Source organism: Symphalangus syndactylus, chromosome 10 (genome assembly GCF_028878055.3).
Source record: "Symphalangus syndactylus isolate Jambi chromosome 10, NHGRI_mSymSyn1-v2.1_pri, whole genome shotgun sequence".
NCBI lineage: Eukaryota > Metazoa > Chordata > Mammalia > Primates > Hylobatidae > Symphalangus > Symphalangus syndactylus.
The window spans coordinates 130,817,298-130,840,829 of NC_072432.2; the positions used below are offsets into that span (position 1 = coordinate 130,817,298).

General features: G+C 44.2%; 2 protein-coding genes across 4 annotated transcripts; one reads left to right on the top strand and one right to left on the bottom strand.

Annotated features, from left to right (window-relative positions):
- The first annotated feature begins 280 nt into the window (after window positions 1-280).
- ERLIN2 (ER lipid raft associated 2) lies at window positions 281-21,053 on the top strand. 3 transcript variants are annotated; one of them, XM_055295955.2, is made up of 12 exons: window positions 281-529; window positions 1,751-1,872; window positions 4,168-4,249; window positions 5,486-5,532; window positions 8,062-8,123; window positions 8,278-8,403; window positions 13,251-13,324; window positions 13,486-13,544; window positions 14,087-14,178; window positions 15,316-15,405; window positions 17,125-17,204; window positions 17,591-21,053. In XM_055295955.2, exons 1-12 carry the CDS (start codon window positions 422-424, stop codon window positions 17,789-17,791), a joined length of 1,143 nt encoding a protein of 380 aa, XP_055151930.1. In that variant the 5' UTR covers window positions 281-421; the 3' UTR covers window positions 17,792-21,053. The 3 variants fall into 3 exon arrangements, with proteins under 3 accessions (XP_055151930.1, XP_055151935.1, XP_055151933.1); XM_055295958.2 differs by lacking the exon at window positions 281-529 and adding an exon at window positions 546-858; XM_055295960.2 differs by lacking the exons at window positions 13,251-13,324; window positions 13,486-13,544; window positions 14,087-14,178; ... (1 more) ...; window positions 17,125-17,204; window positions 17,591-21,053 and adding an exon at window positions 9,282-10,265 and having other exon boundaries at window positions 360-529.
- Window positions 10,268-11,753, bottom strand: LOC129491511 (STING ER exit protein-like). Its single transcript, XM_055295968.2, has one exon. It carries the CDS (start codon window positions 11,703-11,705, stop codon window positions 11,037-11,039), a length of 669 nt encoding a protein of 222 aa, XP_055151943.1. The 5' UTR covers window positions 11,706-11,753; the 3' UTR covers window positions 10,268-11,036.
- Window positions 21,054-23,532: the final 2,479 nt, after the last annotated feature.

The following is a 23,532-nucleotide window of genomic DNA, read 5'->3' on the forward strand; positions in this document are numbered from 1 at the left end:
GGTGGGAGGATCAATTAAGCCCAGGAATTCGAGGCTGTAGTGAGCTATGATCGTGCCACTGCACTCCAGCCTGGGTAAAAGAGCGAGACCTTATCTCTGAAAAAAAACCAAAACGAACCAGGTTCGGCCTAATGCGGAGGGAAATCCGGAGCAATCCCCAAAGTCAACGTCTTGGAAAGGAACGCCCTGGGTCTCAGTACTCCGGGCCACGCGCGTCCTGCCGCCCCCTCTCGGGGCGCTCCCACCTGCATCGCCCTCATCCCCAGCCCCAGGCCGGATACCCAAGACCGAGGTCCAGGACCGCACCGACCAAGTCGCGGGCGATCCCTGGCGGCCAGCTACGGCCATTGACCGCTAGGAGCCAGAGGGGCGGGGCGCAGAGCGAGCGCGGGGCGGGGGTGTGGTCTTCTCGCGTGAATTGATGGCGTCATCGAAGCGACGGCCCGGAAGGAAGTCGCGTGCTGAGGGGTGTGACGGTTTTCTTGCTCGTGGGCTCGGACGAGTACGGAGCGCCTGCAGGGACAGCCTGGTACGCGGCCCCCGCCCCTTCGTGTGCGCGCTGGGCCTAACTACCGCTCCGGGTCGGGGCTGACCCGTCACCTTCGGGAACCTCAGTCCCAGCAGCTTCTCTCCCTCAGCCGGCCCGCGCCTGCAGAGAGACAGAAACCCTTTTCTGTCGCGTCCTCTCCTTGCGAGCCGCAGGGCTACCGAGCGAAGGCTATTGGAGCCGCAGCCCCAGACCAGGGCGCTTGACCCTCTCTCGGAACGGGGCGGGGAAGGGGCGCGAGTGACCTCGGGGAGGGAAGGGCACTGGCAGGAAAGGACGCAACTGCAGATCGGTAGCCGGAGGCCGCCACGGTAAAATAAGCGCCTCGCAGATGTCCGCGCCCCGGTTACGTTAGACCTGGGAGGCAGAATCCACGCCCTGCGCTCACGGGCCCACGCACGCACAGCTGAACTTTGCAGTCAGTCACGATAGTTCCAGATCATTCAGCGTTCAGGATCCAACTCCTCCGCGTCCTGGTGCCGGAACGCGGTTGGACCCAGGAGCCCAGAGGCTCGCAGTTTGGGACATTGCCTTTTTCTCTGACCACGGGCTTGGGGATCTGTCAGGTGCAAAGTGCCAAAGTATATGGGGGGGAGTGTGGCTTCAGGCTTGTTCAGAGCCCTGTCCTGTTTAGGGCCAAAGGAATAACTGGGAAGGTGGATGCGAGGCCAGCGAATCCTACCTTGAAATTCTGCTCGCCTGCTGGCTCTGCCACTCCAGCATCTGAAAGGAGTAAATAATGGTTTCGTTTGAAACTGCAGGCAATTAGAAGTGGGAGACTCTGACCAGAATTACATAGCCACAACTGCCTGTCATTTGGCATCCTCTGTAATTTGGGCCAAAGCTGCCTCTCTTCCCTACTACTTGTATGAAAGGTTCAATGACAGCACATTCGTGTTCACAGGAAGACAAGGCTGTGTTCTGAACCCTACCCAGCTGGCACGGGTTCTCCCTTGAGCAACGGCTGTATCCGGAGCCAGTGCTTCCTCAGTGCGGTGGGGGCTCTAATTTTACCCTTAAAGAAAGGCGAACGTTGACAGAGAACGAGGAGGAAGCGAGTTGTAGATCTAGCCTTGTGTTCACACGACACCAGGCTGGATATGAGTCACTCGCAGGGAGCTCAGCTTGGTGAGGTCCTCTCGCTGTTGTGGGCTTTTCTCCTGCACGTTGGACCACACACGTTTTCCCGTGTCTTTTCCCTAGGATAAAGGCTCACTGATGGCTCAGTTGGGAGCAGTTGTGGCTGTGGCTTCCAGTTTCTTTTGTGCATCTCTCTTCTCAGCTGTGCACAAGATAGAAGAGGGACATATTGGGGTATATTACAGGTAAGGCAGAGACAGGGAGAAGCCGGCAACTTCCTGTTAAATAGCTCCCTTTCCTGGTCATTGCTTTCCTAGCAGATTCTGCTGAACATCTCTGTTTATATTTCCTTGAATAGGGGAGCCTTTTCAGATGGAACTTTTTATGTCAGTAACCATGGGAAAGAGAATACACACACACACATATATATATATGTAAATTTAGAACTTCGCTTAGTAGTCTAAGATGATGCCATGGGTGGTGATTAATAAATGTGTATATAGATTTAGAGACAAAATCTAAAGGAAACTGGTGCTCCTCATTGATCATCCCTAAAATACTGTTTTCTCCTACATCCCTCTGGCAGTCTTAGCTCTACATTGCTAGGTTACCTTTACAAAAGCCAGCTGAGTCTCAGTTCTTGATGGCAACTTGAGAAGGTAGCCTACTGTGCTAATTTGGGATGCTCTTTTAAAATTAACATTTCAGCCAGCCTGGGTCACATAGTGAGACCCTATCTCTAAAAAAAAAAACAAAAAATAAAATTTTAATTTGCCGGCTGTGGTGTCACACACACGTAGTCCTAGCTACTCAGGAGGCTTAGGTGGGAGGATCACCTGAGCCCAGGAGATTGAGACCAGCCTGAGCAACATAGTGAGAGCCCATCTCTACAAAAAGTAAAAAATTAGCCCAGCATGGCGGCACGTGCCTGTAATCCCAGTTATTTGGGAGGCTGAGGTGGATCACTTGAGCCCAGAAGTTTGAGGCTGCAGTGAGCTATGATCACACCACTGCACTCCAGCCTGGGTGACAGAGCAAGACCCTGTCTCTAAAAATAAAATAATATTTCAAGAAAAATGAAAGAGGCTGCAGGTTGACTTATGTCAATCAAAGCAAGCCTTAGGATAGTGGTTCCTACAATAAAGGAGCCCATTATGTCACTGTTTATTTTATTGGTTTTTTTTTAATTCTTTGCATAATATAAAGCAAAGAAGCACTTATAAGTCTTGGGTTGCCTTCTTTTTAGTAACCTCCATGACCAAGTGTTTTGCTTTATGTCTTTATGAACTCTTCTTATATGTGCTGTTGTGATGCTTATTTCTGGATTGCTAACAGCAAGTTCTAAAACTCTGATTGGAATTCCTGTCTCCTTTAATTCTTTCTCCCCATCATCTGCTTACATGTTCCCCAAAGAGGCTTTTAACTTTATCATTTACATATAACTTGATTAGAAAGGTAACTCTATTGCCAAAACATATATTTCAATTATTTATAAAGTACTTCAAATTATTCTTTGGTTGGTCATGTCATTGGACTCCAGCATTAGTGCAGGTAGTTGATAACCATATTACTGGACTTAACTGCCCTAATGGATTGCCAGAAGCCCAACAGATATGACAAAGTAAAACAGACTTCCTCTTATCTTTTTTTTTTTTTTTTTTGAGACACAGTCTCACTGTGTTGCCCAGGCTGGAGTGCAGTGGTGCGATCTCGGTTCACTGCAACCTCCGCCTCCCGGGTTCAAGCAGTTCTCTGCCTCAGCCTCCCAAGTAGCTGGGATTACAGGCGCCTGCCACCATGCCTGGCTAATTTTTGTATTTTTAGTAGAGACGGGGTTTCACCATGTTGGCCAGGCTGGTCTTGAACTCCTGACCTCATAATCCACCCACCTCAGCCTCCCAAAGATTACAGGCGTGAGCCACCGCACCTGGCCAGACTTCCTCTTATCTAAATATACCCATGGATTCTGCTGTCTTTTTTTTTTTTTTTTTTTTTTTTTTAGACAGAGTCTCACTTTGTTGCCCAAGCTGGAGTGCAGTGGCAGAATTATGGCTCACTACAGCCTCAACCTCCCAGGCTCAAGCAATTCTTACATCTCATCCTCCCAAGTAGCTGGGACTGTAGGCATACAACCACCACACTTAGCTAATTTTTTTCCTTTTCTTTTTTTGTAGAGACGGGGTCTCATTATTTGAGACAGGTTGGTCTCAAATTCCTGAGCTCATGCAATCCTCTCACCTCAGCCCCCCAAAGCGCTGGGACTGCACTAGTGGATTCTGCTGTCTTTATTCCATTTAGCCTGTGTGCCTATTTTTCTCCTTGCAAAAGCATGAACAATGGTTTTATGTTTTACCATCAGGCTTCCTAGAATATTAGGATCTAGCTGAGAGGAAGAAAGGGATCTGTGGCCATGGCTCCAGCACATGTCACTCTCTATTATGTGTTTATAGTGCTGAAGGGAAAGTTGACCCTCATGATATTGATCTAACAAAGCCTTCTTGCCAAACTGAAGCTGCCTCTCTCTTCCCCCTCCTCTGCAGAGGCGGTGCCCTGCTGACTTCGACCAGCGGCCCTGGTTTCCATCTCATGCTCCCTTTCATCACATCATATAAGTCTGTGCAGGTATGATTGGCCTCTGTGGTATGGTTGGACAACTGCAAATTTGGGCTGTTAACTAGTGCATGATTTGAAATTATTTAGCCATTGGATGAGTAAAGTGCCATTCTAGAGAATGATACAAGGATAATATATATATTTTTTATATATATAATGAGGCTGGGAATTATTCCTTCAAGATAAAGCCAGAGAAGAACCTGTTCTGAGTATATGGAAAGAAAAGTCAGGGTTTATGTGTATGTTTTAAATCACAAGCTACCATGTTAGATGGAAAGAAAACGTAGTAATTTTGCTGATTCTTACTTGCATTCAGAAATATGAACATAATTTTTGCAGCAAGTGGGGAGGAGTTAAACTAAGTGAGGGGAAGTGACATCTAAACTAGGAGTGAGGTTAGTTGTGGCAGATCTAAAGCCTGGCTAAGTTAGACTTGCCATCTCTGAAGTATGTCCAGCTAAGAATAATAACAAGATTTTACACTTTACACTGACCCAGGAGAATGTCTTGGGATACCTGCTAGGCATTTTCCCTGTAAGTTTCGTGTGCTGTTTACCGGGCTTTGTGGCTTTCAAACTGCATTCAGGTACATTGTCTCATTTGAGTCTCGTAGTAATCCTGAGAATGGGCTGAGCATGTGCTAGGGTCTGAGACAGGTTAAGTAAGCCCTCCCCCTTATCCACTATTTCACTTTCCACAGGCTCAGTTACCCACAATAAACCATGGTCTGAAAACAGGTGACTACAGTACAGTAAGATATTTTGAGAGAGACCACCTTCAAATAACTTTTATGACAGTATATTGTTATAATTGTTCTATTTTATTATTGTTGATCACTTACTGTACCTAATTTGTAAATTAAACTTTATCATAGGTATGTGTTATAGGGTTTGGTACTCTCCCCGGTTTCAAGCATCCACTGGGGGTCTTGGAAAATAAAGCGGTGCCTACCATAAATAGAAGAGGTAGAAGCAAGTACAAGTCTTAAGATGCCCAATCCAGTTCACTAAACCATTGTTACTCAGCTTGTTCATGTGGTGGTTCACTTATAGTGAGGCTGGGGCAGGGGCCTTTGCTTGGCTTAGCAACCCTGTGAGGAAGTAGGATTAGGTAGGGTAATCATGTTTAATGAAGACAATGCTCAACCCAAACAGTTATCCCAGGACAAAGGCATTTAGGATTCTGAAAAGTAAGTTACTTTGTCACTGCCCATCTTCTAGCACTTTATGTTTCCTCTGTTTCCAGACCACACTCCAGACAGATGAGGTGAAGAATGTACCTTGTGGGACTAGGTAAGGTACCCAAAATAAAGCTTTTAAGCCCAAATAAGTCAGAGAAAAGGCTGTCTGGCTGGCTGCAGGAAGAGACAGTGAAAAGGGAGGCACCCTTTCTTGGTTAATTCCCTGTTTCATAGCTCCCTAAATTGATTTGACCAGGTGATGGAGTGCAGTAGAGGAAATCATAGAAGTTTCAGGAGGGGCTAGAATGCTGTATGTAAGAAGGAGTTTGCACTTACTGTATTAGAAGTGAGGATCGGCCGGGTGCAGTGGCTCACACCTGTAATCCCAGCACTTTGGGAGGCCGAGGCAGGTGGATCACGAGGTCAGGAGATCGAGACCATCCTGGCCAACATGGTGAAACCCCGTCTCTATTAAAATACAAAAATTTAGCCGGGTGTGGTGGTGCACACATGTAGTCCCAGCTACTCGGGAGGCTGAGGCAGGGGAATCACTTGAACCTGGGAGGCAGAGATTGCAGTGAGCCAAGATCACGCAATTGCACTCCAGCCTGGCGACAGAGCGAGACTCTGTCTTTAAAAAAAAAAAAAAAAAAAAAAGAAGAAGTGAGGATCACTATTCACAATAACAAAGACATGGAATCAACCCAAATGCCCATCAACGATAGACAGGATAAAGAAAATGTGATACATATACACTATGGAATACTATGCAGCCATAAAAAGGAACAAGATCATGTCCTTTGCAGGGACATGGATGGAGCTGGAAGCCATTATCCTCAGCAAACTAATGCAGGAACAGAAAACCAAACACCACATGTTCTCACTTAGAAGTGGGAGCTGAATGATGAGAACACATGGACACATGGAGGGGAACAACACACACTGGGGCCTGTCAGTGGATAGGGGGTGGGGAGAGGGAGAACATCAGAAAGAATAGCTAATAGATGCTGAGCTTAATACTTAGGTGATGGGATGATCTGAGCAGCAAACCACCATGGCACACGTTTACCTATGTAACAAACCTGCATATCCTGCACACGTACCTCTGAATTTAAACACTGGAAAATAAAATAAAATTTTAATGTTAAAAACAAAAAAAGAAGTGAGGATGCACAAAGGTTTTTAGCAGATAAATGACCTGATACAAGAAGATAACTTGTGCATAACTAAAGAGAATGTCATAAAGGTAGGGGAGACCTCCAGGGCAAAGAGATCCGAAGAGAACACTGCTACAGCGGTCCCACTGGAAAGCAAAGAGAATTTAAACTGGGATAGAGTAACAATACCACAAAGAAACACTCTGACAAATCTGGAATTGGAACATTCCACAAGATCACAGCCCTGATCTCTTCACAAAGTGGTTGTATTTAGAGGGATGCTGGACTGGACAGAGACTTAAAAGAAACATAAACAGAAGCAAGGGTGAGCATTGATTAGAACCTGGTTCAAAATTAACAGCTATAACAGATACGACGAGAACTGTGTGAGTCCACTCAGGCTGCCATGACAGAGGACTACACACCAAAGGACTAAAATAATAGATATTTTCTCACCATTCTGAAGGCCCAAAGTCCAAGATCAGGGTAACAGCAGGGGTAGTTTTGGTGAGACCTCTCTTTCTGGCATGCAGGTGACCACCTTTTTGTCATATCCTCACAAGGCCTTTCCTCTGTGTGTGCAAGAAGAGAGAAAAAGGTCTTTGGTGGATACCAGACCTTTTGGATCACAGCCCACCCTTATGACCTGTTTAACCTTAATTACCTTCTTAAAGGTCTAATCTCCAAATACAGTCACATTGGGGGTTAGGGATTCAACATATGAATCTGGGGGCGAGGCATACACGGGTCAGTCCCTAACACAAACTGTTGGGGAAATCCAAATAAGGACTGGGTGATATTACAGAATTATTGCTAATTTTCTTAGGCTTGGGAATGATATCATGAGTGTGTAGGAGAATGATTATTCTTAGACAGTGCTCACCAAAGTAAAGGAGTAAAGTATCCTAACTGCAGCTTACTTTGAAATGTTCAGAAAAAAAAAGGTCAATAAATAAGGTAAAATGTTATCAGTGTTGAATTCAGGTGTCTGGATATGGATGTTAGTTGTACTATTCTTTCAGCTTCTCTATGTTCGAAATCTTTTTATAATATTTGAGGGCAAAGGGCGTGTGACACTAAAGGAATAGTGAAGACAGTTTAAGAAACATTGCTCATAACATTCCACAGTAACCTTCTAAGTTCTGAAAACTTCACCTTGACCCTCCTTAGTCTTTTCCGTGCAACTGATTAATCAAAAGGCATTGCTGATTCCAAAGATATGAGTTACTCTTTCGTACTGGTCCCCAAAAGTCTCACTTGTGTCTTTGTAGAGATGTTCCTAGGCAGTGTGATTTCTCAGGAGAGTATGTTGTTGCCATGAGCCCTGCAGAACCTCCCACTTGGAGATCCAAGCTGCCTTCCAACTTCCCATGAACTCTTCTACTCCTTTTCTGCCAAGCCCCATATCTTACGCCATCGCCCTGGGGGACTGCACCATATTCTAAGGCTTCCCAGTGACTTCTTGTCCATTCTCCTTCCAATAGTGGTGGTGTAATGATCTACTTTGACAGAATTGAAGTGGTGAACTTCCTGGTCCCGAATGCAGGTACATCTTAACAGTTTATTCCCACCACCAGCTCACTTTCCCCAGCATGCCACTCCTGTGTCTGTTGTAGCACTTTGGAAAAGCAGAGCTGCTGTGTCTGAGGGCATTTTGAGTCTTGCCTTTTCTTATGTCAAGCCCTCTCCTTCCCTCTCAGTGTATGATATAGTGAAGAACTATACTGCCGACTATGACAAGGCCCTCATCTTCAACAAGATCCACCACGAACTGAACCAGTTCTGCAGTGTGCACACGCTTCAAGAGGTCTACATTGAGCTGTTTGGTAAGAAACTCTCTCCTGAGCATGCCATGCTTAAGCAGGGTTCCTGGAACCCCGCATCTCTCCACTGCCTAATGCCTGGCTGCCTGCAGGGTGTGATGGTCACTTATGGACAGGAAATGTTAAAGAATCTTGTGCTCAGGAGCTGGTCACAAAGGAGTTCCTGGAGAATGCTGATGGCAATGCAACAAGATCCTTAGAGGGCTGGAGCTTTGGGCACAGGGATCACAGTGGAGTAGAGTATTCACTTCTCGCCTCAATCAGAGGCTGGAGTGGAAATGTGTTCCCACTGTCCCTAAACTATCATTCTATAATGAAGACAAGGTCCATTCTAGAAGAACCGCAGAGATTGTCTAGATCAGCATCCTCATTTTAAGATGAGGGTACCGTGACCCAAAGCAAGAAAGTCGCAGAGCCAGGTGCCAGTTAGTAGTGGGGCTGAAACAGGAGCCTTCCTCTCCTGGCTCTTACTTCAGCATTCTTCTCACCATGCCACACTGAACGGAGGGCCCCCAGGAATGGGTGATGAAAAAGACATGATTCGTAGTTAATTCTAGAAGTGAAATGAGAACCATAGCTCCTTCCAGTTCTCAGAACCTTTGTGATTATTTTTTTTTTTTACTCTGTACCTGTAGCAACGAATAGAAAAACACTTTAAACAAAAAGATTCCACATGCCTAAGTAGATATGTTTTGTCCTTTTTACCTTTTTCAAAGTAAAGGCAACCTGACTTAGCAGCAAAGGAAGGACACAGTTGGGTAACTGTTATAACTTGTTTGCAGTCAAGTATTCTGTTTAAACTCGCTGCCAGAAATTCTCTAATAGCCAATGCCAAAAGTAAATGAATTTTTAACCAATAGTATAACTGTTCTTGACACTAGGACTGGAAAATGATTTTTCCCAGGAATCTTCATAAAAGGGACCCTGAGCAAGAACATTTTTCATAGCAGACAGGAGGTCTCATCCACATTGCCAGCAATCATAATTAAGCAAATTGCTTTTTGCACCATTTAAGATTTAGGAAATCATCCAAATTACTTTTAATGTTTCTGCAGTAGAAAATGAATCTAAATTCATTTTATAGGGTTTGTAGTCTTTTTATCGGTTTTGGATTCACTGTGCTTTTAAGAAAAAGTTGGTAAATTTGCCACTGATTTTTCTTTTTAACCTCAAACTAATAGAATTTTATAAAATATTAATTTTCTGTAGCCATTGTCTTAGGACTTGTGACATTACATGAACATTTCAAAGCACTGAAAAAAGACAAAGGATCCCTAATGTCCCTGAAGAGGAAATTAAAATACAAAGTTGTTTTTCATTAGAAAACTTATTACTTTCTTACAGCTAAACTTGGTAGTTTAGTGAAGTACAGCTGCTTGTATGGAGGAGCTGGGGAAATATATTTGCTTTGAAACTTTTTTATTTTTACATCTCAGTCTTGCTAGCAAGCACTACTTGGCTTAGAATCTGTCATATCCATAAAGGAGAAGCTCATGTCTCTAGTCCTGGCCCTTCAACTCAGAAGGTTCTTCTATACTTTCCTTCTCCCAGGACTCTCATAACCCAGACTTTAAACATGAAGCTGCATAATTTTCATCACTTCTTACTCTGCTGCATCCTCTTTGCCCATGTTGTTAAAGTATTATCTAATACTTTGAAGTTTACCTGAAGAACCTCTTTGTGTGTACTTAGTAACACAACTTTTTTTCCTGTCCCAACACCTTGTAATACAGTTGAATGGATAGAAACATGGATACAAACACATGGATATAGGTATCACTGAAGCAGTGTGACATAAAATAATACCGATGTATACAACACTCCTCTGCAAATAGCAAACGTAAAGTAAAAGATACACAACAGATCATTTTGTTTATCTCACTATCATTTATTAATCTATATGTCTCCCTCCCATGTATCCATGCAAGGAAGCAATACTAGCTGCCCGACTAGAGGGCAGCTCTCTTGGGTTACTTATTCAGACCCCATTTTCATTGGGATCTGTCCTACCCCCTCACTGCAATTTGGCTTTTCCTTCTTTGAATATAAAGTCTGACATGGGATGGCTCACCTATAGCTTCAGTGTGTTAAGTAAAGAAAGCTTTATGCAGATTCTGGCTTTTAATCGGTCTCCTCTGACAGTAGAAAGATTCAAACCACAGCCAATTCCAAGAACCCTTCTAAGAACAGAGACAGAGTCACTTCAAAGGATCTGACTTGCTATACCTAAATATAATTCACGCTGCTTTTCTCTATGACACACCATAATATTTTGTCCAAAAATCTTGAAACATGTTATTAACTTTGAAGAATAAAACCAGCCACTTTAGAAACCGGAGACTCTCAAGCACTGATCTATTCATAAAGTTTCTACATAGCTGAAGAAGTTTGCATCAAATGGACAAAAAATAGTAAAGAAAACCTAAATACAGAAAAAATTAGAGAAGAATCCATCTCCTAGAAAGCAGGTCAAATGGACTCAGTTAAAGGCCTCACTGCATGTAGGAGAATCAGTAGGAAACAACATAAAGCCTTCTGCTAGGACATAAATAGGAACCAGTCTATGTGATCAAGAAATTACTTTGTCTCCTGATCTACATGTTTGCCTCCAGTCTAGGGCTCAGAAAAAAGCCTGGTTATTTGAACTGGTTGTCAATCAAGGTCCCCTTCATTTTCACTTTCTTGGCTTCCCATTCAGCCAGCTCTTGCAGTCGCCTCTTGCTCATGCCTTTGCGCTCCAGCTGTTTTTCAATCACTTTGGCGTTCTGTGCATACGAGTCAGCAACTTCCCTAGCCTCAATCTCCTCTTCCTCTTCATCAATGGTAGACACAGTGACAGAACTGAACTTGCCCATGTCTTTGGTCCGTTTGGTCATCATCACCTTTTTAGGAGGCTCTTGTTTCTGAGTATATATGTTCGTTTTCCCAAAGCCCTGGCCAAACTTGACTACTGCTCCATCCACAATGAAGGTAACGGGAGCATTCTTCGGCTGGGATTGGTAGAAGAGCAGCAGTCCACACTTTGCACATTTCTTTCTGTACTGTAGTTCAATGCCTTCAGGTCTCCGCAGATACATAGTCTCTTCGTCTTCTGTGTTACAAAACTTATGGGCATGTTTGGCGGCATCAATTACACGGGACCGGTCCCGGGGCCTCATGGGCAATTTCTCTAACTGACAGTCCAGCACTAGGACCACCTGGCCGCACAAACAGTAGTACACATGGAGGGGCTTCTCACCGTCGTCATATTCCTCCCGGTCCCGAGTGTCAGAGCAGACTACTGACCGAGACACTACTTTCGGCATGGTTTCCAGGAGCAACCTAAAAACTCTACGCCAAGAAGAGGGTCGCGCCGAAATGACGTCACGAGCGCGCCTTGCGCCTTTTCCCTGCGGCTACCTTAGTAATACGATTTAAATGGCATTTATCAACATTTCCATAACATATAAACATCAATATTACTAAAACAACTTGAAAAGTATTTCTTTCACATTTTTCCGCTAAGCTACTAGCCCAGGGCCACAGGTTTCCACCTTGACTGAGATATAATTTGGTCTGATGAATGACGTTATTAACTTATGGAGGACACGGGCCATTTAAAGTTTGGTTGGTATTCTACTTAAAATATGAAATGTAATATTTAGTTCTAGTTGTTAAGTTGGTTGACCTCTAGCAGGTGTGAGGTGCCGACTTGATGGCATTTCTCCTTCGGTGCTCAGAGGCTTGTGAGAGCACATCCTGTATGTAGAAACGTTACCGTCCCTTGTTTACTGATAGTACTGTCTTAAAATCCTAATAATCAAGGCCCACCGGTTAAACAAGCTTGTTATTTTTGCTACTAGCCAGCTTCCATGGGCCTCCGTTTTGGCATCGTAAAGGACGGAGACTTTCTCTTCCTCAGAGGCTCTTATTCGAGCGCAGGTGACCACGAAAGGACCACTTAAAGCAGATGGCAGCTGACAGCAAAGGAGAGATGCAGTGTACAAGTCCCAGCCTGATTTCACTCGGTCTTTTTCTCTAAGCCCCTCCGGGATCTTATCGAGGATCTCATGGGCAAAAGGCAAGGAAGAGGATTCTAAAACCTGAGAAGCCCAGGCCAGAGAAGGCAGCTTTGGTGCTGCTGTTCTGAGATTGCAGCTGGAAAGGAAGGCGAGGGGGAGAGTCAGTTACAGCTGTTTCTACATTTGTCTGTGAAACAACTCATGTGGATTCCAGACAAAGAAATCAGGACCAAAGCAAACAGCACATCAAAAGCCTGGGGCTCGCTTCCAGAACTGTAAATTTTAATTTTCCTTTTGTGTTGTTTGATGGAGTTCCTAATAGAAACAGTCTTCCTTGGGGCTCTCCTTGACGTCAAAGTCTGTTTTTCTTTTAGAAACTTCTAAAATTACTAGATTTAATGTGCTCAGCTCTTTCCACAAAACCTAAATAGCCATTCCACCTTCTTTCTCCGTGGAAACTGTGAACCTTCCTTCTCTTTTGCTGCTATTGTCTAGGGAAAGGCTGCTGCCTCGCGCAAGAAATGTACTAGAATTGTTTGTTCTTCCTTTTTTTTCTTTTTAAGCTCTCACCCCCTGTAGGGCATGGTTAGTATTTTCAGAACAAAGGTTGAGTTTTATCTTGAGGCACAGAAAGAAAATGCCCTTGCGTTCACCATTTAGAGGGCTGCCTGCGCAGGCTGCTTCAGAAGTTGGGCAGGGGATCTTTAGATTTGTGGGCTTTGATAAGCACATTCCCTTGGGAAGGTACATTCTTGAGCTGGTGATTGAGCTTGCACTTTACCCTCATCCTGCCCTCCCTCATCTAGAAAGTGTAACAACTCCTTTTTCTCCATTTTTTCTTTATTCCAGATCAGATTGATGAAAATCTCAAACTGGCTTTGCAACAGGACCTGACCTCCATGGCCCCTGGGCTGGTCATTCAAGTAAGCGTTGCTGCATGGGAGCAGCCCCTCTCTCTCTGACACTGCTTCCCTTCTCCCAAGGGATGTCCATTTTATTCAGGAAGATCAAGGCCCAGTGGGAGCTGCGTGTGTCCCTCACTACCCTCACTTTCCCATCAGCTGCTGTTTTAATCTCTCTCCAGGCTGTGCGGGTAACAAAGCCCAACATACCAGAGGCAATCCGCAGAAACTACGAGTTGATGTGAGTATACCCTCCGCCTGGGCTGTGACCACCAGTGCCTCCCACCTCCCACCTCATCCCATCCCAGAGGTAACCGAAGCTGCCAGGCTTCTCAGTTATCCGCTTGCTGGAGGATTTGCCACAGCCCACTGCACTGTAAGATTGGGCAGGCGAGTCAGGGCCACCACTGGGGCTCCCTGCCTGTGATTGAGAACCCCAGGATGATCCCTGTAAAGCAGCAATGTTTTGAAAAGGGCCAGGAGGCCTTGTTTGTGTTCAGTGACTCATGCCCAAGGTGGAGACAGGAGCAAGAGACCAGTAAGTGGACAGGCAGGTGTATTTTACTAAATTATGTTTTATTTCCCACAAATGAGTTATTTGGGAGGAGAAGAGCTATGTTACTGTCGACAACAGATCAGCTTTTACCTGGGCCATGGAACAGCCTTCCAGGAGGAGTAGGAAATGGGAGTTTGCCTCTCTTCAGCAGAAGAATTTGACTTTCATGGGGATAGTGAAGCTCCTGAGTTTTCCATAGCTGCCTCATGGCTTTTTCTTCTCTTCAGGGAAAGCGAGAAGACAAAGCTTCTCATTGCAGCCCAGAAACAGAAGGTGGTGGAAAAGGAAGCAGAGACAGAACGGAAAAAGGCGCTCATTGGTCTGAATGTGGTTCTGTGATCCCCCTTTCCAGGCAGAAGGGCTGGGGGTGGTGGGAAAATGCAAGGAAGCTGAGGCCTGGTGAGACCCAATGGTCCTCCAAACCACTTCCACAGCGCAGGTGTGGCAGGTGGACTCCCAGAAGCAAAGTTGAAATTGTCAGATCATGGCCAAGGGTAATGAGTTTTTTGAGTTTCCACTTACCTCTTAAATGAAAGAAGCCCCACCTGTTAATTCTTTTTTTTTTTTTCTTTTGAGATGGAGTCTTGCTCTGTCGCCCAGGCTAGAATGCAGTGGCACGATCTCAGCTTACTGCAGCCTCCGCCTCTCAGGTTCAAGTGATTCTCCTGTCTCAGCCTCCTGAGTAGCTGGGATTACAGCGGGTGCCAGCATACCTGGCTAATTTTTGTATTTTTAGTAGAGATGGGGTGTCACCATGTTGGCCAAGCTGGCCTCGAACACCTGACCTCATGATCTGCCCACCTCGGCCTCCCAAAGTGCTGGGATTACAGACGTGAGCCACCGTGCCCAGCCTGTTAATTCTTAATAATAATGGCTAACAATTAAGCACTTACTGTGAGCCACATACTTTTCTAACCACTTAATATGTGGGTTAAGTCAACCCTCACAACCACTGTTTGAGGTAGGTACTGTATTATCCTTAACCTCATTTTATCGAACCCCAAAGCACAGAGGGGTAAAATACCATGCCCAAGGGCATATGGCAAGTAAGGGGTGGAACTGGGGTTCAAACCAAGGACACTGACTCTAGAAGCTATGTTCTAAGTCACTGCACTGTATTATCAACAACCAACCTGACCCGTCTACAGTGAAGGGCCAGGTAGAACCCTACTAGAATACTTCAGTCTTACAGAATATTCCTTTGGGAGAAGTTCCCTTGTGAAGTTAGGGCTCATGCTTCCTATGTTGGGCCCAGCTCTCCTCGGTTACCGTCTCACACTGATGGAAGGGGACTGTGCTCACTGGCATATCCCACTCTGCCCTTGTGTGTCCCCACAGCTGCCCTCTGGGGGCTCTCCAGCCAAGCTGGCCCACCAGGACACTCAGCTCGGGTGAAAGGTGAAATTAGTCAAACTCTGAAATGCCAGAATGGTAATCCTCACTATCATTTATTCAGAGGCAGAAAAAGTGGCCCAGGTGGCTGAGATCACCTACGGGCAGAAGGTGATGGAGAAGGAGACTGAGAAGAAGATTTCAGAAATTGAAGGTAAGCAGAAGGGGCAGTCATGCCTGAGTCCTCCTCAGACCCCGCCCTGTGGCCAGTGGGTCGGGGAGCCATTGTCTTTGCCCTTTAACTGCGCTGAAGGATGTCATGATCTCTGTGCAACAGCAGCATTTCTCCATGTGGAGACTTGAGTTTTGAGGCGATTGTGGCCAGGCTAGCATCTGTTTTCTACTTCAGAGAGCATTTGTTCATTCAGCAAATGTGGCTGAAGTGCCAGTATGTGCCCAGGATTTTGTTAGGCATGAGAAAAAGGAAGTCCCGTAGACCCTGCTGTCTTGGAGTACCCAGGCTAGCAGGGCCTTGGAGCGGTGGGAGCGTACTCTCAGCAGTTGGCTCTCCCCCTTGCCTTAGATACTTCTGCTCCAAAGTTGGTCAGCGCCACGGTTTTGGGCTCAAAGTCTGTTCTCCAGGTCTATGCAGATATTAAGCCAGGTTTGAAGAAGACAGATTTTCAGCACCTGTCAGACAGGAGCTGGAGAGAAAGGTTTTCTTTGCTGGCTTTTCTGAATATCATTCACCTTCTGTTCCTGCTCCTAAGCCTGCACCTCCTTCCCACTGCCCACCTCTTCTTGGGGTGGCTTATTTCAAGCAAATTCCAAGGCACAACTGGGACCTCAAGGCCCAGCTTCAGGCTACAAAGTGTTATGTCTAATTATACTCATTATTGGGCCTGTCAGGCTTTGCAGGGGCCCATAGAAGAGCCAGTTAGGATTTCACAGATCAGTGGCTCCTCATTAGGGAGCTCTTAGCAAAGCAACACGTTTTTATTTCTCACAAATACATGTCATCAAGTGCTCAGGCCCACTGAGGGGGCCCCACAGCAGCCATGGACTGCAGGTTCCTTCCACACGGGGTCACACTGCGGGCACTCAGTGAAAACCCACCCACAGACTGACCTTTCTCCAAGGCATGTTGCTACATATATTACTCACATGAGGCTGGCCCGTTCCCAAGACAAGGAGGTAAATATCAAAAATTTTCTATCAGCTTGACAGAAAGCTAGTCTCAGAGCTGATTAGGGAAGAATATGGCTTGCACAGAGGAATTAAATAGGTCTTAATCCAAACACGTGTTGGTCTTGACCATGGCATGTAATTCTCTCTCAGAATCACACCAGCTTAATCACTGTTAATTAGGACCTTTTTGAAATGATTGATGGAAATAAAAGGGAATTGAAGTTGGAGAGGGACTGAACTGTGTTATGTTCATGGCATTCAGTTTTAGGGTGGATCGACCTCTGGCCGTACTTAGAGCCACCTTTGAGCTTTCCTGCTTTTGCTGTGTAGCACAAGAGGGAGGAGTGGAGAGCTCTGGCCTAGAGCTTGAGGCAGGGTCCCACTGCTGTGCTTCACAGACATGGATCTCCAAAAGAAGTAAGACAGGAAGCGCTTCTGGCTAACACTGCTTTCTTCCGTAGTGCTGTCAACATGTATGTTTGGGCCATAGCCACAGACTTGCTGTCCTTGTCATAGGGAGATGCTTTCAAAACACTTTTTCATCTTAGGTGATCCTTACAGCAACTTGTACAATAGGGGAAAATGCACGTAAAACACAGAGGAAAAAGCAGTCTCCCCCAAGTCACAGAGGCAATCGGGACGAAGTTCCAGGGACCAGAACAGAGTCTTCCCATAGCCTCTGCACTTCCCGCAAAGAACTCAGTTTTAGCACTTCACCAAGTCCACTGCACTCCTTCCCCCTCAGATGCTGCATTTCTGGCCCGGGAGAAGGCAAAGGCAGATGCTGAGTGCTACACTGCTATGAAAATAGCCGAAGCCAATAAGGTAAAGACCCCGCACAGCCTGATAAAAAGGAGTCTTTGGGTCTGGGTCTGTATTGCGGGAGAGTTTCCAGTGTTGAGTGCCTGCCACCACCCAAGGCCCTTCATGGGCAGAACTGAGGACGCCTGTGCTGTGTGGTCCAGGTACTTTCCTTCTCCTTGGACATGCCTTGACAGAACTTTAGTTTAATTTTGTGTTAAACATGGAAACGTTTAACTTTTGCACCTCTGCTCCAAGATCTGAGATGACTGTCTCTTACAGAAATGTGACAATGAGACCACAAAAAGTAGGTAGGGGCATAAATATAGGAAAATTGAAGGGGCACCACCCCCCATCCTCTCTAATGTGGTTCAACCTAAGTCTTCCATACTTTTTTTTTTTTTTAACAGCTGAAGCTAACCCCTGAATATCTGCAGCTGATGAAGTACAAGGCCATTGCTTCCAACAGCAAGATTTACTTTGGCAAAGACATTCCTAACATGTTCATGGACTCTGCAGGCAGTGTGAGCAAGCAGTTTGAGGGGCTAGTTGACAAGCTAAGCTTTGGCTTAGAAGATGAGCCCTTGGAGACGGCCACTAAGGAGAATTGAAAAAAACTTGATACGACTGCAAATGATACTTAAGCAGATCTTTATTTTTTAAGATGAATCAGAATGTTCCTCCCTCCCCCACTACCTTCTCTGACTGTCTTCCAGTTACTGTGGTGAAAAAGAAGAAATGAACTTAAATCCACTTCCTTTCCAGGGAAGGGAGGGTGGGGACTGATGATGGGGGGTTTTATTTCAGGTAAGCAGTTTATATGACTTCCAATAAGATTTGTAAACCATGGGCTTGACCTTTGACCTCTAGACACTAATTTTATCCTTTAAGGCTGGCTTAATTAGGGATGCTATCATTAAGGAGAGGGAGAAATGTAGAGTGTTACTTCCAACTCATTTGATTTCCCTTACTTGGGAAAATGCATCCAGTGTTCTCACCTCTGCCTCCGAGGTGGGAGATGTCTGTGGGTGAGGCTCAGCAACTGAGCAAATATGTGCCTGTGAGTTTGCCAGTAGAGCTGTGAAGAAACAGCTGCAGAGAACGTTCAACCTTCCTGGCATTCTTGTCTGCATGTGTGTGAGTTATTTTAGAGGCGTGCTTTCTTGAGTCCTCATAAGGAAGTACTGGTGCTAGGTTTTGCAAGATTTTGTATACACTTTGCTCCTTGCCCTAGGGCTCAGAGTGGCGGTTTCTGACTACATTTCTAGAGTCAGAGCTTGATCACCACCACTCAATTGTTTCAGCATCTTTTCACCTATCCTGTGATTTGTTTTTTTTTTTTTTTCTTATCAAAAATTCTGTTCATTGGTTCCACTCAGCATCAAGAAGACAGGGACAAACAACTCAAGTGTCTTAACAGCTGCTGGAGTGGGATCCTTGTTATCTCTTAGCCACTGCAGGACCTGCCTGACAGGTTATGTGTGCACCTCGAGATGAAGTGTCTTTCTGTTATTGTAGAGATTCTGCAGTGAAGAGGTCTGACACCATGTGTGGAGGAGGAGGAACGATCAGTCAAGAGATGTCCTGGTCTTAATGCCTGTGGCTTGTGCTGGGAGTGGGTCTGACTTAGTGATAAAAGGACTCTATTCACTAAGTAGCCTGGGTTTTTAAATCCAGGGCTGCAGGCAGCAACACAAGTCAGGCTGAACATCCAGTCTCCAGAGACAGCTGTGTGGGGCAAGTCAGAGTTCATGCCCAAGTCCCCGGGTTGGAATGACTGTGCCAAAATCCATTCAAAGGGTTTTCTTTTTCATTACTAGGTCAGAACATTTTGAGTCACCTTGGGAGATTCAGGATGGGGAGAGCAAATTTGAACAAAAGGTTTTTCTTATATCCTGAGATTGAGGGGTAGGGGGTGTCCAACCTGTATAGCCCACGGGTTGTATCTAGAATTAAGTGGAGGGCAGCTCTCTGGAGTTAACTTGCGAGCATATTGGTGCCCTCCATGACCACCTCTGGCTTAGGACTCCAGCCCTGTTATGAGCTGAACCCCCCTCCAACTCCTGTACCCCTCTTCCCTAGGTGAATCTGTGAATGTCCTTTCTGGCAGCAATCCCTGCCTTCTTTTTGGGCCCATGCCCAGACTTCTGGTTTAAGGAATGGTCCCAGAGCTTGGGCCAGCTTGCTCAGGAGTTTTGGGAGCATTAAGCCTGCCTAGAAAGATACAGTGTTAGCTCCCCTTACTTGAAAGTTGCCCTTCTCTGTTCTGACTCCTGGGACTTCCGGTCCTGGGCACACTTTTTGCAGGCAACAAAATGTGCCTGGGAGTGATGGATTTTAATGTGCTCCACAGTCCTTTCAGAAGGTGGTCATTTCCCTTGGCTGGGCGCGGTGGCTCACACCTGTAATCCCAGCACTTTGGGAGGCCAAGGCAGGCGGATCACCTGAGGTTAGGAGTTCGAGACCACCCTGGCCAACATGTGAAACCCCATCTCTATGAAAAATAGAAATATTAGCTGGGCATGGTGTCAGGCACCTGTAATCCCAGCTACTTGGGAGGCTGAGGCAGGAGAATTGCTTGAACTCGGGAGGCAGAGGTTGCAGTGAGCCAAGATCATGCCACTGCACTCTAGCTTGGGCGACAGCGAGCCTCCGTCTCAAGAAAAGAAGGTGGTCATTTCCCAAGACTAGCATAGGGAGTATCCATTTAAAATACATTCGTCTTCCTCCCATTTCCATGCTGTTAATCACTTGTTAGAGCAACACGACATGCCCAGCATCCCACTTCCCAAAAATGTCTACTCCTTCTACTCTGAGCTCTTGTTGCCTAGACCTCAGAAAACACCAGTTCACCACAGTAGAACCGGGAGCAGGGATAGCTCAGCTTCTCTGAATAGCACACTTTGCTCAGGTCTTAACTTGAGGGCCTCTCCGGTACTAACATCCTGCGATAGCTTGTCCCATGACCACAGAAGAGCCTTAATGGAGTCAAGTCCTGCTGCAGCTGCCCCGCCCCAAGTTTCTATCATTTCCTCTTTAAACAAAAAATATGTTATCCTACACATTAGTGTCAATCCAATGGTTGTCTCTTATCTGTCAAAATAGCAAAATCATGGAAATCAGCTGCTTTATTTGCATAGGACAACTAACCCATCTGTCTGTGTAACTTTGTTTTTATTTTAACTCTTACTAGAAAATCTAATCTTAAAACATTTGAATTCTAAACATGTAAAATGTGACAGCCTGCAATTTTGTAGACAGTGAAGTAATGGCTGCTATTTATAAATGGAACGTCTATCAAAATAAGTAACTGTTTATAAAATTCAGTTTTTGTAGGATTTTCCAAGGGAAAATCACCTTGGTTGAATGTTTCTCACTCATTAAACTTTGCAGAAGTGATTCATATTCAGTACTGTTTTTAATCACTTTTTAAAATATAAGGACCGAATGTTTGCAAGGAAACCAAAGTTTATTAATAATTTTTATATAACTAAAATAAAATAGATGTGGAGGGATCTGTGATCATATAAAAAGGGAGGGTTACTGAAAGAATTTTAACAATATATTGATTCAGGAAAAGGAGCTGTTTTATAAATGATGATTCACTGTTCCTATGGTTCTATGTATCTTTCAAAACCGATAATATCTTTACTATTTAAAGAGTAAATAGTGAAAGTAAGATGGTCATACTTACTGACTTTATCTATTTAAGTTTGATGGAGATAAACTATATCTTGGCTAGTGGCTACTGTGTCTGTGAATGTAACCAGTACTTCTTTAAGCTCTATTCAGTAGGGTTCTAGCCACTGCTTTTTTGTTGTTTCTAGCCACTGTTTTTTTTTCTTGTTTCCTTATAAAAGAGGTAATAACCAATCATTTTGTGTTTGTATTTCTATTCCTTTCTATTTCTGCCTTTGTGTAGACTGATGATTAGGTAGTCAAACTACTTCTACTTTCAAAGGCCCCAAGGGCTTAATGACCCCATTTGTAACTGAGAAATGATTCTTGTTTTAGTAATCATTCTATAAATGATACTGCTGGATTGATTGCCGTGGGTTGATAGCTGGAGGAATTGTTTTGGACAATACTAACAGTCCCATGTGAATTTATGTCTTAGTTTTATTTGCAGTCTTGCTAAGTAAAATGAGTCTTTGTATCTACTTTTTTATTAAAGTGAAATTTAGCAATAGTTAATATTAGGTGACATAAAGAAATAAAACATCCCCGACTAGTGAGTTAAGTACAAGATCTCTCTAAAAATAAACTGAGATGAATATCCCCATTATCGATACAGAATTTGTGAACGTGGCATAATTCTTGGGTAGTGCTATAGAGATTTATCATTTTAAACAATTCACACACCACTGCAATTCTGCTCCAAAGGGCAAAGATATTTTCAAGTGAACCAAAATTCATTTTGATATCAGTTCATGGACGAACTCCCAGTCTTCACTCTGGAAAGCTGCCCAGCTTAGGGTTGCCAGATAAAACATAAGATACCTAGTTAAATATGAATTTCAACAATGTACAATTTTTAGTATAAGTATTATATGTCCTAAACACTGCATGAGACATACTCATACCAAAGTATTTGTTGTTTATGTGTAATTGATATTTAACTGGGTATCCTGTATTTTTACTTGTTAAGTCTGGCAACCCTAGCCCAGGCTTTCTCAGGTTTTTTTTAACAGGGATCCCAAGCTTTTTCTATTGGTTTGAGAGCCTGCTACACAAATAATATGATCTTAACAATTGAATAGTTACATTAAGAGTGTAGTTACTGGAGTTAGACTGCCAAAGTTCAAATCACTGCTCTACTACTTCTTAGGTGTGTGGTCTTGGATAAGTTTTTTGACCTCTCTAAGCCTCAGTTTCTTCATTAATAAAATGAGTTGCGTGGCTTATATGAAATAATGCATACGAAGGGCTTTCACACTGTTCCTTGCATGTATGTATTCAAAAACTTCAATCTGGAGAAACGGGCTAAAAAACATACAGCTATTAAATGGGAACCACTAAGTAGAAAGCCAAACACGTGAAAAAAATGGAGTAAGATTACAAACGGGATAGCACATAGAAGAAGGGAATGACATTGCAATGCAGCAAACACAGTATTGAGGACACATACCTCTACAAAAATTTTGTGTAGAAAATAACCTGGTTTAAAGAAAGAAAAGAAAAGAAGCCAGGCACGGTGGTTCACACCTGTAATCCCAGCACTTTGGGAGGCTGAGGCGGGTGGATCACCTGAGGTCGGGAGTTCGAGACCAGCCTGACCAACATAGAGAAACCCCATCTCTACTAAAAATACAAAATTAACCAGGCATTGTGGCGCATGCCTGAAATCCCAGCTACTTGGGAGGCTAAGGCAGGAGAATTGCTTGAACCTGGGAGGTAGAGGTTGCAGTGAGCCAAAATCACACGACTGCACTCCAGCCTGGGCAACAAGAACAAAACTCTGTCTCAAAAAAAAAAAAGGAAACAAAAGAATCTGATTTGGCCCTGTTGAGAGGAACTGTCCAGTTGTGGGCTCCAATTTTAAAAATGAAAAAAATTTGAAGAAGCTAGAAAGAAAATGTTAAAACCAAAAAGAAAAAAAAGTAATTAAGAAATAAAGCTCATAGGTTGATGCCAGAAAAGGCAGAAGGGACATTTAATGACTTCACGATTATAAAAGTTACATAATGGTAGCTAAAAAGAGGAAATTCGCTTGAATAAAGGAGGATTTGTAAAGAATTTACTTAAGGCTTGCTAAATTTTCAAATGGGGAGGAGTAGTTACTTGCAAATAGAAAATAAATATTCTCCTCTGATGGTCTTCAGAAACTGTGGAGACTCTGTGCTGTTTGGGATGGTTTAAATGTCATTCTTTCTGTATGAAACCTCCCTAAGTCCTCCCTAGGTCTAGGGATCTACTATCTATATAGACATTTCAAAGGCCAGATGTGATGGCATGTTTGCCAAGAGCTTGCTTTCATGGGCTACTCTACCTGAATTCATTTAAACTGGGATGGGACATGGGCATTATTTCTCCATTTCTCTTTAGAGCTAAGTAACCAGGCAACAGTAATTTTCTATTTTACTTTTTTATCCCCCTAAAAGACTCACAGTAGGCTCAGAAGTAAACAATTTTTAAATCCATATATGTTTTTCTCATAATTTGGATTTATTCCAGACTTTGAGGGTGTTTTAAAAGCTTGATGGCATTGATGGTGAATAAGTATACTAGATTTTAGATTATTTATAAAATCTGTTTCTCTGGGCATTTGGCTTTTTAATCTTTCTCTTTTCCCCTTTGTCCTTGCAAATTATTGGAGCAATTTAAAGACAATTACTGGTGATGAAATGCTTTT